The 16,021-nt window shown below is 42.6% G+C and overlaps 1 protein-coding gene across 1 annotated transcript in view; it reads right to left on the bottom strand.

Annotated features, from left to right (window-relative positions):
- ARIH1 (ariadne RBR E3 ubiquitin protein ligase 1) overlaps positions 1-4,488 on the bottom strand; it is a 134,991-nt gene extending 130,503 nt beyond the window's left edge. Inside the window, exon 1 of the mRNA XM_053595925.1 lies at positions 3,770-4,488. Within this exon, the coding sequence (XP_053451900.1) occupies positions 3,770-4,141 (372 nt within the window). The 5' untranslated portion in view covers positions 4,142-4,488. The remainder of the gene's footprint in view (positions 1-3,769) is intronic.
- Positions 4,489-16,021: the final 11,533 nt, after the last annotated feature.

Below are 16,021 nucleotides of genomic sequence, written 5' to 3'. Positions count from 1 at the left end.
TTAAGTTAAAGAAATTCCTGATTTTTTCTCCAAAGTGGGTCAGGTACTGTGGCTCAATCCTGTAATCCCAGCATGCTGGGAGGCCGAGGTAGGAGGACAGATTGAGGATAAGGTCTGAGAACTGCCCAAGCAACATAACCAAGACCATGTCTCCACAAAAAAATAGAAAAATAAGCCAGGCATCGTGGTGTGTGCCTATAGGTAGTCCAAGCTACTCGAGAAGATTAGGCAGGAGGACAGCTTAAGCCGGGTAGTATGAAGTTGCAACGAGATATGATGATGCCTTGGCACACTAGTCCAGACAACACAGAGAGACAGCATCTCAAAAACCAAACAAAAAAAACTCAAAAGGTAAAGTAGGTAGCCACAAGGGCTTTAAATTAGTGACCAAATTTAACTAGGAAGCCATAAAAGCAAGAGTTTTCTCAAAGAAAAACAGTGTTGACTTATTTGAAGATCAGAACCTACCTTTTGCAGATAATCTGCAAAAAATACCTGTTGTTGCCCAGAACTACTCTCCCAGAAAATGTAATCAAATTCCCAAAAGTAAATTAACTTGGTGATGATCTTTCACATTTCAAATTTTTCTCCTGTAAATATATTCTTAAATTCACTAATAACATACCTGATTTCATGCTGAAAATTAGCATCAGGGAACATTAAATTTAAATTTTTAGAGTTAACAGTAAGCATTCTGATGTAACCTAAGTAAAACTTAATGTTTTTCAATGTGATAAAATCTGTTGTCTTACTCACCATCCATATTAAAAAACCTAGACAACTGATATTTGTAGCCTCTATTATAAAGAGGTACCTCTTTATACCACAAAAGGGGAAAAAATAAGCAAAAAGCAAAGGGCAATTTACAAAAGAAATACCAAGCCCAATAAAAATAAACATAGTACAGTTCAACCTCACCAGTTAAAAAAAAAAAAATTTTTTTAACCTACCATTTTATGCCAATCAAGCACCAACTTGTGGGGAAATTTTGTATGACCTTTCTGAAGGCATTGTGGTAATGTATATCAAATGCCTTGAAAATGAGTAAATTCCTTCACTGAACAATTCAACTTACCACAGAAAGTAAGAAAACATTCAAAGATTCACCTGTGAAGATTATTTTCAATGATGTACATGTATATAAAAGCCAGAAACAAGAAAGTAAAAAGGAAGGCTAGTAAGTTTGATTAAATAGTTTAGATCTGTAATCACACAAGCTCTTAAAAATAGTTATTGACAGGAGAGTTGTTCAGAGAATCCTTCTGTTTTAGTAATCTGCTTTTTTCGCAGTGTGGTTCCACTGTTATTAATACCTATCCAGAGGCCTGGAAAGATAACTAGAGTTCACATTTTGGTATTTGTCTGTCCCTCTCTGGGTGAAAAGTTTTATATTTTTCTTGCCTAATCATATTTTTCTTACAATGTGCATGTATTAGCTGTGCAACATCTTAAATCTAATTCTATTAACATAAATATCCTGCAACATGATCAAAGCCTAGTTTAGACCTTATAAGTATACCATTTGGAGAAAAGAATCTGGGATACACATCCTGCCCTTTGATTTTACTGCTATTTCTAAACAGGAATTTTTAACAAAGTACAAATACTTATAAATGTTCAGGAATTCTATTAGGAGCATTCTTACAATGATGTAGACTAGAAAAAAGTTTTTTTCAAAAATCAGGCATGGAAAGAAGGTAAACGTAGAACACCTCAAACTAAAAAAACCAAAAAACAAAAAACTAGTTTTTTGTGGGTCTTATTAATTCATTTCATCAGCACTCTTTCTTTCTCACCTAAATACGAGGTCATATGCATTAGCTACAATCCTATTCTAGAAGTGACATAAAGAACTTGTTTTTTAGCCTCAGTGATTAATACACCCTAAGAGCTGAGAAAGCTGGATAAGATTTAACTATATGAGAAAAGAAATAAAGTTAAATAATTAATATCCGTGCTTTTTTAAAAAGCTAATTAGAATTCCAGTAAGGTAAATAGTACGTTTGGGATTAGATTTTATTTAGCTGTAACAAAAGAAAATTAAAAGTTTTACAACAAATTCTTTAATTAAGTTCCCTTTGGAAAAAAGAAAATTTCTCAATTTAGTAGCCTAAGAACACAACTCTCACATTCAGAAATGTGTTTCAGGGCGGCGCCTGTGGCTCAGTGAGTAGGGCGTCGGCCCCATATGCCCAGGGTGGTGGGTTCAAACCCAGCCCCGGCCAAACTGCAACAAAAAAATAGCCCGGCGTTGTGGCGGGCGCCTGTAGTCCCAGCTGCTCGGGAGGCTGAGGCAAGAGAATCGCGTAAGCCCAAGAGCTAGAGGTTGCTGTGAGCCGTGTGACGCCACGGCACTCTACCGAGGGCGGTACAGGGAGACTCTGTCTCTACAAGAAAAAAAAAAAAAAGTGTTTCAGAAAAAGCTTTAAAACTTATCTTACATCTGTAATCTTCAATTTCCGTCTTAGACTGTGTTCTCTACATTAGTTTTGAAATTACCACTATTCAGTATTAAAAACTAGATCCCAGATTTTTCTATCATACAAAACACTGTCTTCAAATAGTGCCTATATACTTCAGTTTTCAAAATCATTGTTTATTAGACAATACTGTAAAGATGTGTTAATAATGGAACGTCAACAAGTAGGCAGTAACATCTTTCTAATGTCACTGAATATTTAGCCAACCAAGTTAAATAATAAAAATGACTTGACATGCAATTAGGCAATATGCTTGCTGCTCATGTTTCCTTCCATGTAACTAGTGTTTTCTAAAAGTTGCACTGAATCACGACTTCGTTTTTATTCTTAACTATATTCCTGACTCCTCAGGACAACTGTTTTTTTCCCCCAAAGAAATGAAAACGTCTGGTTTCCTAATGCTGAAAAATGCACAACCTGAGATATGATTAGCAGCTTAAACTAAACCTCACTGACCACGAAACAAATTATCAGAGAAAGGAGTTTAGAAGCAAAAAGCCTCTGCTTCCTAACTCACAATGGAGTCTTGTCCGATATTAGACAACATTGCATTTTGTTGATTTAGCTAAAAGGACCGGTATGCAAGCTGCATTCCAACAGCTTCAAGCAAGTCGTATACTACCACAAGGAAAAGTAGCAGTTAGGTCCCAAACAAACAGCAAAGACGTAAGAAAGATGCAAGCAAAATCCTTACCACCGGAATAGGAGAGCCATCAGCACCTCTTCCGTGAACTAGTTCCCTTCCCCCACCTTTAAGCAGGCACTTAAGACAAGACTGCCAAGGAGATCCATTTCTTTATTAACTGGTGCCCACTTAGGGCAACCATACACCAAGCTGTCCTTAGGCCTACCCTAATTCCATCCTAAAGTGCTCAAGAGAGACTGAAAGCCGGGGTCACCCTCGGAGGGATCCACTTCTTCCTCATTCCTCTTCCCCACCATACACCTCCTCCGCCCTGCCCTGCAGACGCTCCTCGAGCCAGAGGAAGGACACCCGGCCGAGGGACTAGCAGGAATCGCCGGCAAGAGAAGGCTTAGGCAGCCGGAGGCTTCCGCCATAGCAGGACGGAGGAAGCACCGCCCCCAGCGCACCTCCCCACACCCGGCAAACCGGCAAACGTCTGCTTTCGACACCCTGTATCTCCAGCAGAGGCAGCGGAGAAGACAGGGCCGGGAGGCACCGGGCTGAGCTACGCACCAGGCCCAGGCCTGACCCTAGGGGCCGCGCGGGCCGCCAGAATCCGCTCCCACGTCGGGCCCAGTCGAGCTGGCGCGTCGGCCACCCTCACCTGGATGACCTCGTTGACCTCTCGGATACATTCCACCATGTGTTGCAGAATCTGCTCGGCCGTGAGCACCTCGTAGCGGTAATCTTCCTCCTGTTCGTGCCCCGGCCCGCCGCCACCACCACCGCCGCCGCCGCCGCCACCGCCGGGCCCCAAAGCGCTGCCGCCGCCACCGCCCGTCTCCCCGCACAGCAGTCCGTCCCGCTCCCCGCCGACGCCCAGCCCGGGCTCCACCAGCTCCACCTCGCCCAAATCCAGGTTATCATCGTCTGGCTCGTCGTCGTCCTCGTCCTCCTCCTCCTCGGCGCCGCTGTCCTCTTCACTGCACTCCTCGTCCTCGTCGAACTCGTAGTTGTAGCCCTCGTCCGAGTCCATGGCGCGACGCGCGGGGGCCCGGCCGGACGCTGGCCCAGGCGGGGAGAGGGCGGGGACGCCGAGGCCCCGGCTCTCGCTCCGGCTCCGGCTGATGTCCGGACGCAGGCCTGGCTCGGGCTCCGCGGGCCGCGGCTCCTCCCCGGGCGCGGCGGTTGGCGGCTGGTGGCGGCGGGGAGGGCGCGGAGGAGGGAGGGAGGGAGCTAGGGGGCAGCTTGTTGCCCGCCTCAGTCAGACGCGGCTCCGCTCCGGCCTCCGAGAAGAAACAGTCCCCAGCGCCACCACCGCGGCCGCTGCTATCGCTACTGAGCCAACAAAGGGGCGTGCGTCACCGCGTCGCGCTGCGTCGTCACGTCACTCCCCTTTGCGTCACCGCGCCCCGCCCCGCTGCCCCTGCGTGGAGTGCGGGGAGACCCCACGGTCTGGCCTACCGAGGCCTGGGAGTGCAGTGGCACGGAAATTGCCTTCTGGGTTGGATCCGCTTCCGAGGTGTGTGCCCGACCCAGACCGGGTGGATCTTTTGCGTGAAGAGGCTGCAGCCTTCTGATCACTAGTCGCCGATAGAGAGAACCCCGGGCTGATCAGGTGTTGGGTTTTACCGCAGGCTATAGAGATCCAGCCCCATCTCGCACCCCGCGGGAAGGCGGCCTTCCCACCCGTCTGCAGAGGCACTTCCCGCCCACCCTCGGGTAATTCCGGGAAGCCCTTAGCTGTTGAGCTAGAATTCCTGTTGCTCAGGCTACTGAATGGAAATCTGTTATGAGCGGAACCTCCAAAGTGTGCGACAGGTGAACCTCACTTTAAGTAGTTCGTGTGATTCTGTCCACTTGTACAGATGTGCGGTGGTTTTTAAGTCTCCCATAGTGACGTCATTTATTTAAAAGGCGTTACCTGAACTCTGCTCTACAAGCGAGGGCTCTAAACATTGTAAGCAGTATGGTTTTCATTAATAGAGCACTGTGTACGGGCTTTACGTATGTTACTCTCTTCTTCACAGAGCCAGGGTACCCATTTTAGACCTGAAGAACCTGAAGCTAAGAGTGAGAAGAACACTTGGCCGAGACTAGAGAACCCTTACCCTGTTTTAGCTACTGCGTGCATCAATCATAAAATGCTTTATAATGCATATGTACTGTAAGCTATATAATATATAAATTGAATTATGCCACAACACAACTAGAGGCAATAATAAAAATATCTACAAGGAATAAATGTAGTACAGGAGATGAAGCTTTACTCTTATCTTGGAAATGAGCTGTGTTGGTGAATGGCTAGCAGTTAAGCAGAGGAGGAAGGGAGGAAGGGCTAGCTGGAGAGAACAGCTGAAGCACAGAAGGGGTAAAGCAGTTAATATGGGGATCTTAAAGAGCAAGGAGAGTAATATTAAGCAAGTTAGTCCTGGCGCACAACAGTAAGAGCATTTTATGCTTTTCCTAGGGTGGACTCAAATCTTTGTAAACAGGACGGGAAAGCCAGAGAAGTGTTCTGAAAGGAAGAGAGGCATAAGAAGACTCTTAGGATACCATAAAGGATTACTGAAATTGAAAGTCTCTTAAAATCAAAATCCCTGGGCGGCACCTGTGGCTCAGTCGGTAAGGCGCCGGCCCCATTATACCGAGGGTGGCAGGTTCAAACCCTGCCCCGGCCGAACTGCAACGAAAAAATAGCCGGGTGTTGTGGCGGGCGCCTGTAGTCCCAGCTACTCGGAAGGCTGAGGCAAGAGAATCGCTTAAGCCCAGGAGTTGGAGGTCGCTGTGAGCTGTGTGATGCCATGGCACTCTACCAAGGGCCATAAAGTGAAACTCTGTCTCTACAAAAAAAAAAAAATCTAAATCCCTGACTCGGCACCTGTAGCTCAAGTGGCTAAAGCGCTAACCACATACACGGAGGCAGGCAGTTCGAATCCTGCCCAGGCCCGCCAAACGACAATGACGACTATAACCAAATAATAGCTGGGAGATGTGGTGGGCACCGGTAGTCCCAGCTACTTGGGAGCCTAAGATAAGAGGATCGCTTAAGCCCAAGAGTTGGAGGTTGCTGTGAGCAGTAACACCACTGCACTCTACCCAGGGCAACAGCTTGAGACTCTGTCTGCAAAAAAAAAAAATTTTAAGAATAAAAAAAAATCCCTAAATTATTGATAAGTCTTACTGTTTAACTTACAGATTCCCTTTGGGTATTGATTTGGGTAAGTGAAAAATTCCATTCTAATGTAAGTAAGTCTTTACCAGTTTGTTCATTTTGTTAAGTTTTTAAAATCTCAGAATTTACAATTTTTTTTTTTTTTTTTTTTTGCAGTTGTAATTGTTTAGCAGGCCTGGGACAGGCTTGAACCGGCTTGCCTTGGTGCATGTGGCTGGTGCCATAACCACTGTGCTACTGGCTCTAAGCCATTGATTTACAAATGAAAGCTTTTAATGTCAGTGCTGGTAAATTTGAGTCCTTTAATTCAGTGTTTCTATTTAGCAGTATGAGGTTGTTCTACAACTGGGGCAAGCTCTGAACACAACCTTTCTCTCTACCCTATCCCCATTGTGATAAGCCTTTACTAAACTCATCTTACTTTTCATAGTACTCTGACATTGAAGCCTACGATTCATATCCTCCCCTTTGGTGCTGAAGCAGCTGACCTCTGTTACAGAAATATGCTTGGCTGTATTTCTCCTATCAATAATTTTTCTTTTTTTCTTTTTTTGAGGCAGAGCCTCAAGCTGTCGCCCTGAGTGCTGCGGCATCACAGCTCACAGCAACCTCCAACTCCTGGGCTCAAGAGATTCTCCTGCCTCCACCTCCCAAGTAGCTGGGACTACAGGCACCCATCACAATGCCCAACTATTTTTTGGTTGCAGCCTCATTCTTGTTTGGCCGGCTGGGGCTGGATCTGAACCCACCAGCTCAGGTGTATGTGGCTGGCGCCTTAGCCGCTTGAGCCACAGGCGCCAAGCCGATCTATCAATAAATTTTAATCACCAAGCACAACTAAACCCTCAAGACTACCCAGCAATCCTGTTAATTTTTTTCTAAATTGTTTTCCTACTCTAGGAACTCTTTTGTGCCTTTGCTAGTTTCCTCAAACTCCCAACCCTGCCCTTTCACATCCTCTCAAAGCACATGACTTGAAGTCAGAGAAATTTGAAAACATCAGGGCAATGTAACTGAGACATGCTGAGCAAAAGAGAGTGTTAAGGGATAACATGAGAGAAAGCAGATCAATGCAGGGGGCCAGTAGGGCCTTGTAGGTTATCTTAGAAAATTTACATAATTGCAGTAGGAACCATTAAAGGATTTTAAGCAGAAGAGTGAAATTGTATGATCTGCATTTTTAAAAAGATTACCCTGGCTACTTTATGAAGAAGGAAGGGATAATGAAAACAGACCAATTATGAGGCTATCTCAGGTGAATGATGATTATGGCTTGAGGGTTGTAGCAGTTGAGACAATAAGTGGTTAGATTCCCATATAATTTGAAAGCAAAGCCCACAGATTTGCTGATGGCTTCTCTGTGGAGGTAGAGAAATTGGTGATGCCTACTAGATTTGGAGCTTGAGCATCTGGGTAAGTGATGGTGCTATTTACATGATGAGTTTGAGGTGCTTGTTAGACATCTAGGTAGTGGTGTTAACAAGGCAATTCTATAAACTAATGTACAAGACTGAAGGTGAGGAGAAGTTAGAGCTGAAGATGGAATTTTACCAGAATTAGTGTCAACATTGTGGAGAAGTAGCATGGGAGAAAGGTGAAGGGCTTAGGTTTTGAAGGAGACGGATCTGGAGACCTGAATTTGTCTCTGCCCCTCTAGTTGCTATCTGTAACCTTGAGCAAATTACTGAACCTCTGTGACCTTTACAGTTCCTATTCTCAGAGGATTATTTTTACGTGTCAAATGAAGTATTTTTAAAGTACTTGACAAAGTACCTGGCACAGAGTTAAGAACTTTTTAAAAGTGTTATAAATCATCTTGCATCTCATGGAAAAATAGTGTCAGTTGGAATTACAATTTTTTTAACACAGGGTCTGATTCTGTTGCCCCAGGCTAGGGTGCCATGGTGTCAGCCTAGCTCAGAGCAACCTTAAACTCCTGGATTCAAGCACTTCACCTGCCTCAGCCTCCAAGTTGCTGGGACTACCGGTGCCTACAACACCGGGCTAATTTTTCTATTTTTAGTAGAGATGGGATCTCGCTCTTGGTCAGGCTGGTCTGAAACTACTGACCTCAAGGGATCCACTTGCTGCAGCCTCCCAGAGTGCTAGAGTTACAGGTATGAGACACTGCACCTGGCCAGACTTACAACTTTTTAATAGATTTTATTTTAATTATGTGTATGCAGCCCATGTATTCCTGTTTTCTAGGAAAGAAAATTGGTCTGCTTTTTCTCAAAAACCTTTTCCATGATGTAGTGATTTTTTTTTAGTCAGATTTTCGCTCTATAACCCAGGCTGGAGTTCAGTGCTATCATCATACCTAACAGTAACCTGAAACTCCTGGGCTCAAGTGATCCTCCTGCCTCAGCCTCCTGATTCAAATAACTGGGACTACAGGCCCCTACTACCAGGCCAAGCTAATTTTTGTATTTTTTTGCATAGACAGAGTCTGTGTTGCTCAAGATGGTCTTAAACTCCTAGCCTCAAGCGATTCTCCAGTCTTGACCTTCCAAAGTGCTGGGATTATAGGGATGAGCCCCTGCACCCCACCTCATGACTTCTTTTTTGATCAATATCAGGAATAGTATTATAGTACTTCTAAATTTTTGGATCTCTTGTTCATGAATAGGAGATTCTAACTAGATTCTCAGCAACATTCATTACATACATATTTTGGAAACTATCTTAAATTCAGGTTAGGTTATGGTGCTATTTAAGGAAAACCAGTAGAACAACTTCTCTCTGGCCCCAAATTAGCCAAGAGATGACCCACATATGTTGTTTTCTTAAATGACTTGTTCTTTAAGTTATGGTGATTACTAACTAGAAGTACAGTAGTCTGTAAACAACAGGACAAGGTTCTTGAAAAAGAAAATAGACAAGTTAATATTTTTTTGATGACAAAATTTGTTGATCATTTGGTACTTCCATTGTCCCCATGTCCTAGTAACATAAAAAAATAAGAGTATATCTTTATTATCCACTAATGGAGCAAAACTCTGTAAGTATTTATATGCTTACTAAATGATGATGAACTAAATACTAACAGGAAGAATATGCAGGTGCTTTATGGACAAATAGAAATTAAAATGACACTGGAATTTTTGTAAGGGCAGATAATAAAACTATAAGCTGTGAAAAAAGCCCCTAGTGATGACACTAGGGTGATCAGCTGTACTAGTTGGCTTGACACAGGGGTTTCCCGAGACATGAAATTTTCAATGATAAAACTGGGAAGACCCAAGCAAAGTAGGATGATTTGGTCAGTCTACAGGGAACCCTGCCAAAAATTCTTGTTTGTATCTCATGGTCTCTAAAACCAAATGGGAAAGAAATTGCTTTTTATCATTTTGTTTATAAAATTTGTTTGAATGAAGCACCTTTTGGTTTTGTATTTTAATGTTCTAGATGTTCCTATGTTTTACCAAGCAGGAAATAAGAAAATTAAAATTAAATGTTAATGTAAATTTAATTTTAAAAAGCCCCTAAATTTAATTTAAAATTAAATTTTAGTCCAAGCACAGAGAGATACTGATACTCTAATTAAGTACTATGCAGTCTTCAAAAACATCTGTCTGTGTACTTCAAATTTTATCATAAACACCAATTAAGTGTTACACCACTGTTGAGCAACAGATCTTATGACACCAGTTCTAAGTGGTAAATAATAATAATAAGATATAAACTGTGGTTATATGCCTCATTAGAAGTCTGGTTGAGATAGTTAACAACCAAAAAGTACAACCCAAGATTTATGACTGCAGCTTTTTTTTTTTTTTTTTTTTTTTTTGTGGTTTTTGGCCAGGGCTGGGTTTGAACCCACCACCTCTGGCATATGGGACCAGCGCCCTACTCCTGCCACAGGCGCCACCCAACTGCAGTCTTTTCTTTAAGATATCCTCTACCTTGTCTTTCTTCTAGAATTCTTTTGTCCCTTGGTATCTGTAGGGAATTGGTTCCAGGACCCCACAGGTACCAAAATCTGTGGATGCTCAAGTCCCTTATATAAAATGGCGCCATATTTGCATATAATCTAAACACATCCTCTCATATACTTTAAATCATCTCTACACTACTTATAATACCTAATACAGAGTGGCCACAAAGTTCATGTGCAATTTGCACATGATGTAACCTGTGCAAGTTCATATGAAATTTGTACCCTATATAATGTAAATGTTAGATTAATAGTTGTTATACTATATTATTTTTAATCTGTATTGTTTTTATAGTATTATTTGTAATTTTTAAAAATCTTTTCAATCTGCAAAAAAAAAAAATCTTTTCAATCTGCAGTTGGTTGAATTTATAGATATAGACCCCACACATACAGAGGGCTTATGTACAGGGTGTATAGATCTTACTTTTGAACCTGGCATTTTATGCAATTAATCATCTAGCATGTGGTAAGATAATGCTTGAAAATATTAAGTAGAGTATATATTCTTCATGCAATTAGGTTGAATTTATAGATATAGACCCCACAGATACAGAGGGCTTATGTACAGGGTGTATAGACCTTACTTTTGAACCTGGCATTTTATGCAATTAATCATCTAGCATGTGGTAAGATAATGCTTGAAAATATTAAGTAGAGTATATATTCTTCATGCAATTAGGCAAATGTACAAAACTATAGCGTCTTCCCCCATAATTATAAGACATTTGTATAACAAAGTTTACAAACCACAAAGCACTTCTCTGTGGTTCATGATATCTGTAGTTTATTGTGTTGCTTTATGGAAATATTAGAGTGAATGGATGAATGGGCAAAAAACAAGAAAATATGTTTTTGAATCTGTACTATATGCCACACCAGGTGCATGTACATTTTTAATTTATTCCTGATGATCTTGTGAAGTTGGAATTCTGGACTTCATTTTATAGATGAGAATAAAGGCTCAAAGGTAAATAGTGATTTGCCAGTGTACACAACAGGTGGCAGAAACTTGATCCAAATCCAAGTTTTCAAGAGTTCAAGTCTAATGTTTTTTCCTGTATTCTCAGTAGTTGTAATAAAATCTTGTTCCTATTCTAATATGTGTCTTTGTATTTGCCATAAGGGAGTAGTTGCTGTTAACCCTATGACTCTCCAGATTGGCAGCATAAACATTCATTGTATGCAATATTTGTTCCTCCTGGAAATAGATAATAAAAATAGAGTAGTGAATAAATAGTTGTTATCCTCTACTCTGAAAGTCTTACTTTATTTAGATATAATCTTAGCATTTTTTATGAAAACTTAAAATACACTCATAAGCCATGATTTTTTGGTCAGCCAATCAAGTGTTATTTATTAGTGTCTGTTCAATGCAAAGCACTTTTCTAGGAGTTCTGGAAAGATAAAAAGAAAGATTCTGCCATCTCAGAGGTCATAATTTATTTTAGGGAGAGACATAAGAGGTTAATTATCAAAATAGCAACTGTACAGTAGAAGCGATGTCACAAACCAAAGGAAATGGCATAGATGGTAAGTACTAAAGAAACTCAAAAGAGACAGCAGTCACTAAACTGGGGTGTTCTGAGAAAGTATAATACACTAGACTTTGTCATGGCCCCCTTTGTACCTGCTGGTCCCTCTGCCTGACCCACCCTTGCCACCCACTCTTTCTTGGCAAGTTATTGATGTGCTTCACAACTACTGTTTTTTCAAGTCATTTTACACCTGGCCTTGAATACGAGTCAAGTATGTATCTCTCATTCCCAACAAACTTGCCAACTTTTCTTTCTTTCTTTTTTTTTATTTTTTGTAGAGACAGAGTCTCACTTTATCACCCTTGGTAGAGTGCCATGGCAGCTCACAGCAACCTCCAACTCCTGGGCTTGGGCGATTCTCTTGCCTCAGCCTCCCGAATAGCTGGGACTACAGACGCCCACCACAACGCCCAGCTATTTTTTGGTTGCAGTTTGGATGGGGCTGAGTTTGAACCTGCCACCCTTGGTATATGGGGCCGGCACCCTACTCACTGAGCCACAAGCACCACTCACAATAAAAGGCATAGTCACTTATTCCAACTCCAGGAATCAACTGCTGCTCTGTACTTATAGTTAAATTTTACAGTGTGGCAAGAACTGGCTTTTCAGTTCTGTCTTTCCTGCTATACCCTCAGAGACATCATCCGTAAAGTAATAATGGAGGGCTTATGATACGTGGCTTCTTGTTGAGGTCGAGAACTCTTTATAAATTTCTTCATGTTTTGCTTTCTTGAAAAGATAATTTAACATGTCGGTTGCAGTTTGACACACTCAAACGTTTAAGCACTGAACATTTTTTAAGAGTTTGAGGGTGGCACCTGTGACTCAGTGACTAGGGTGCTGGCCCCATATACCAAGGGTGGTGGGCTCAAACCCAGCCCCAGCCAAACTGCAACAAAAAAATAGCCTGGGCATTATGGCAGGCCGGTAGTCCCAGCTACTCGGAAGGCTGAGGCAAGAGAATCACCTAAACCCAGGAGTTGAGGTTGCTGTGAGCTGTGATATCATAGCACTCAACCAAGGGTGATAAAGTGAGACTCTGTCTCTTAAAAAAAAAAAAATACATTTAAAGAGTTTGAAAGGGCAATAAAATAATTGCAATCATTACATTGTGTTTAAGGGTTATGAAAATGGAATAGTCCCAAAGGATTTTACCATCATTTTTGATTGGTATATTTGTTTGCATAAAGCAAAGCCAAGTGTGTGCGGACACAGCTATTGTAAACCATGACAAGCTGCATCTACATGCTATGAGCCTTTATTTCCTTCTCAGTTGAGTGCGTTGGGAGGATGCAGGTGGAGGAGGTCAAATAGAGGGATCTTGTGCAAAATTGAATATTCTTACTTACCCAACTTTGAGAGCCACCCTAGTGTGGTAGTTAGCACCACAGGCTCCAGAGCTACAAAACCCATTTATGAAGTATGTGACCTTAGGCAAACTGCTTTACCGTTTATCAGCCTATTATCTGGAAAAGAAAAGGAATAATTGGATTTTTCCCATTGAATTGTTATGATTAAATGAGTAAATGTAAAGGACTCACATCATTATTATTGGATGCAGAAAATGTACACTGTTTTGTGATGATTATTCAGTCAATATTAAGGCAATGGTGTTTTGAAGAGTACAAAGCATTATTTATTTGTCGAGTTATTAAAAATGCTGCTGGGCAGCACCTGTGGTTCAGTGGATAGGGCACTGGCCCCATATACCAAGGGTGACAGGTTCAAACCCAGCCCTGGCAAAACTGCAACAAAAAAAATAGCCGAGCCTTGTGGCAGGTGCCTGTAGTCCCAGCTACTGGGAGGCTGAGGCAAGAGAATCACCTAAGCCCAGGAGTTGGAGGTTGCTGTGAACTGTGTGACGCCACTCTACTGAGGGCGATAAAGTGAGACTTTTTCCTCTACAAATAAATAAATAAATAAAACATAAAAATGCTGTTATGCTCTTCAGTTATGTCCATATTTTTATTAATTCGAGAAGTTGATTGTTGACCAACATGATGTCAAGAACTGTGTTAGATGTTCAGATTAAGAAGATAAACATCGGGCGGCGCCTGTGGCTCAGTCGGTAGGGCGCCGGCCCCATATACCGAGGGTGACGGGTTCAAACCCGGCCCCGGCCAAACTGCAACCAAAAAATAGCCGGGCGTTGTGGCGGGCGCCTGTAGTCCCAGCTACTCGGGAGGCTGAGGCAAGAGAATCGCTTAAGCCCAGGAGTTGGAGGTTGTTGTGAGCTGTGTGAGGCCACGGCACTCTACCGAGGGCCATAAAGTGAGACTCTGTCTCTACAAAAAAAAAAAAAAAAGAAGATAAACATCAGCTGGGCACGGTAGCTCACACCTGTAATCCTACCACTCTGGGAGGCGGAGGTGGATGGATTGCTTGAGCTCAGGAGTTCGAGACCAGCCTGAGCAAGAGCGAAACTCCTGTCTCTATTAAAATTAGAAAAACTAGCTGGGTGTTGTGGCGGGCACCTATAGTCCCAGCTACTTGGGAGGCTGAGGCAAGAGGATTGCTTAAACCCAAGAATTAGAGTTTGCCGTAAGCTATGATGCCATGGCACTCTACCTAGGGCACAGAGTGAGACTCTATATCAAAAGAAAAAAGAAAAAGAAGAAGTGTTTATTGCAGCACAATTCACAATTTCAAAGATGTGGAATCCACCCAGGTGCCCCTCAATTCATGAGTGGATTAACAAAATGTGGCATATGTATACTATGGAATACTATTTAGTAATGAAGAAAGATGAATTAAGACCTTTTGCAACGTTTGGGTGGAACTGGAGGTGGTAGGTTCAAACCCAGCCTCGGCCAAAAACTGAAAAAAACAAAAAACAAAACACCACATGTACCTGCTATTAAGTTATTAAGTAAGAACTAATGAAGCACACATGTGCCCACAAGGAAATAAAATTCAGTGAAATCCAGCAGAGGAGAAAGGAAAGGAAGGAATGAGTGGAAACCTACCTGGCAGAGTTCAGTGAACACCATCTGGACGATAGGCACACTTAATAACCCTGACCCAAGCACAATAAAAACAATCCATGTAGGGGCGGCGCCTGTGGATCAGTGAGTAGGGCGCCGGCCCCATTTACCGAGGGTGGTGGGTTCAAACCCAGCCCCGGCCGAACTGCAACAAAAAAATAGCCGGGCGTTGTGGCGGGCGCCTGTAGTCCCAGCTGCTCGGGAGGCTGAGGCAAGAGAATCACATAAGCCCAAGAGCTGGAGGTTGCTGTGAGCCATGTGACCCCACGGCACTCTACCAAGGGCGGTATAGTGAGACTCTGTCTCTACACACACAAAAAAAATTTTTAAATAAAAGAAAAAAAACAATCCATGTAACCAAAAACATTTGTGTCCCCGTAATATTTTGAAATAATAAAAAAGATGAACATAAATAAGTCCTTCAAAAGTGGAGAAAACAAAAAAATACTAAAAAAAAAAGCCATTTCAGTTCTCAAGGTGATGACAGACTAGTAAAAGAAACAGATATGTAAACATTGATTATAATGTGATGAATAACGGTAATAGAAATATGATCTGAACGTTAGTGAAACAAGAACATAAGCATCTAATTCAGCCAGGGAGGCAGAGGGTGTCATGGAGGGCTACCTAAGGGAGGCGTGGCCTAAGCTGAGATATTGGAGGAGAAATAAGAGCTGTTCCGGGAAGAGTAATATGAATGTACATGTTAGTATAAAAGAATACGGCATTGGCGGCATCTGTGGCTCAAAGGAGTAGGGCGCCGGCCCCATATGCCAGAGGCGGCAGATTCAAGCCCAGCCCCGGCCAAAAACTGCAAAAAAAAAAAAAAGAATATAGCATATATATATATATATATATATATTTTTTTTTTTTTTTGTAGAGACAGAGTCTCGCTGTACCGCCCTCGGTAGAGTGCCGTGGCGTCACACGGCTCACAGCAACCTCAAACTCTTGAGCTCAAGCGATTCTCTTGCCTCAGCCTCCCGAGCAGCTGGGACTACAGGCACCCTCCACAACGCCCGGCTATTTTTTTGTTGCAGTTTGGCCGGGGCTGGGTTTGAACCCGCCACCCTTGGCATATGGGGCCGGCGCCCTACTCACTGAGCCACAGGCGCCGCCCCCTTTTTTCTATTTTTTAATTATCTTTCACTTTTTTTTTTTTTTGTAGAAACAGAGTCTCACTTTATGGCCCTCGGTAGAGTGCCGTGGCGTCACACAGCTCACAGCAACCTCCAACTCCTGGGCTTAAGCGATTCTCTTGCCTCAGCCTCCCGAGCAGCTG

This window comes from Nycticebus coucang, chromosome 6 (assembly GCF_027406575.1).
Source record: "Nycticebus coucang isolate mNycCou1 chromosome 6, mNycCou1.pri, whole genome shotgun sequence".
Classification (NCBI taxonomy): domain Eukaryota; kingdom Metazoa; phylum Chordata; class Mammalia; order Primates; family Lorisidae; genus Nycticebus; species Nycticebus coucang.
This window is presented reverse-complemented; position numbering and strand designations above follow the sequence as displayed.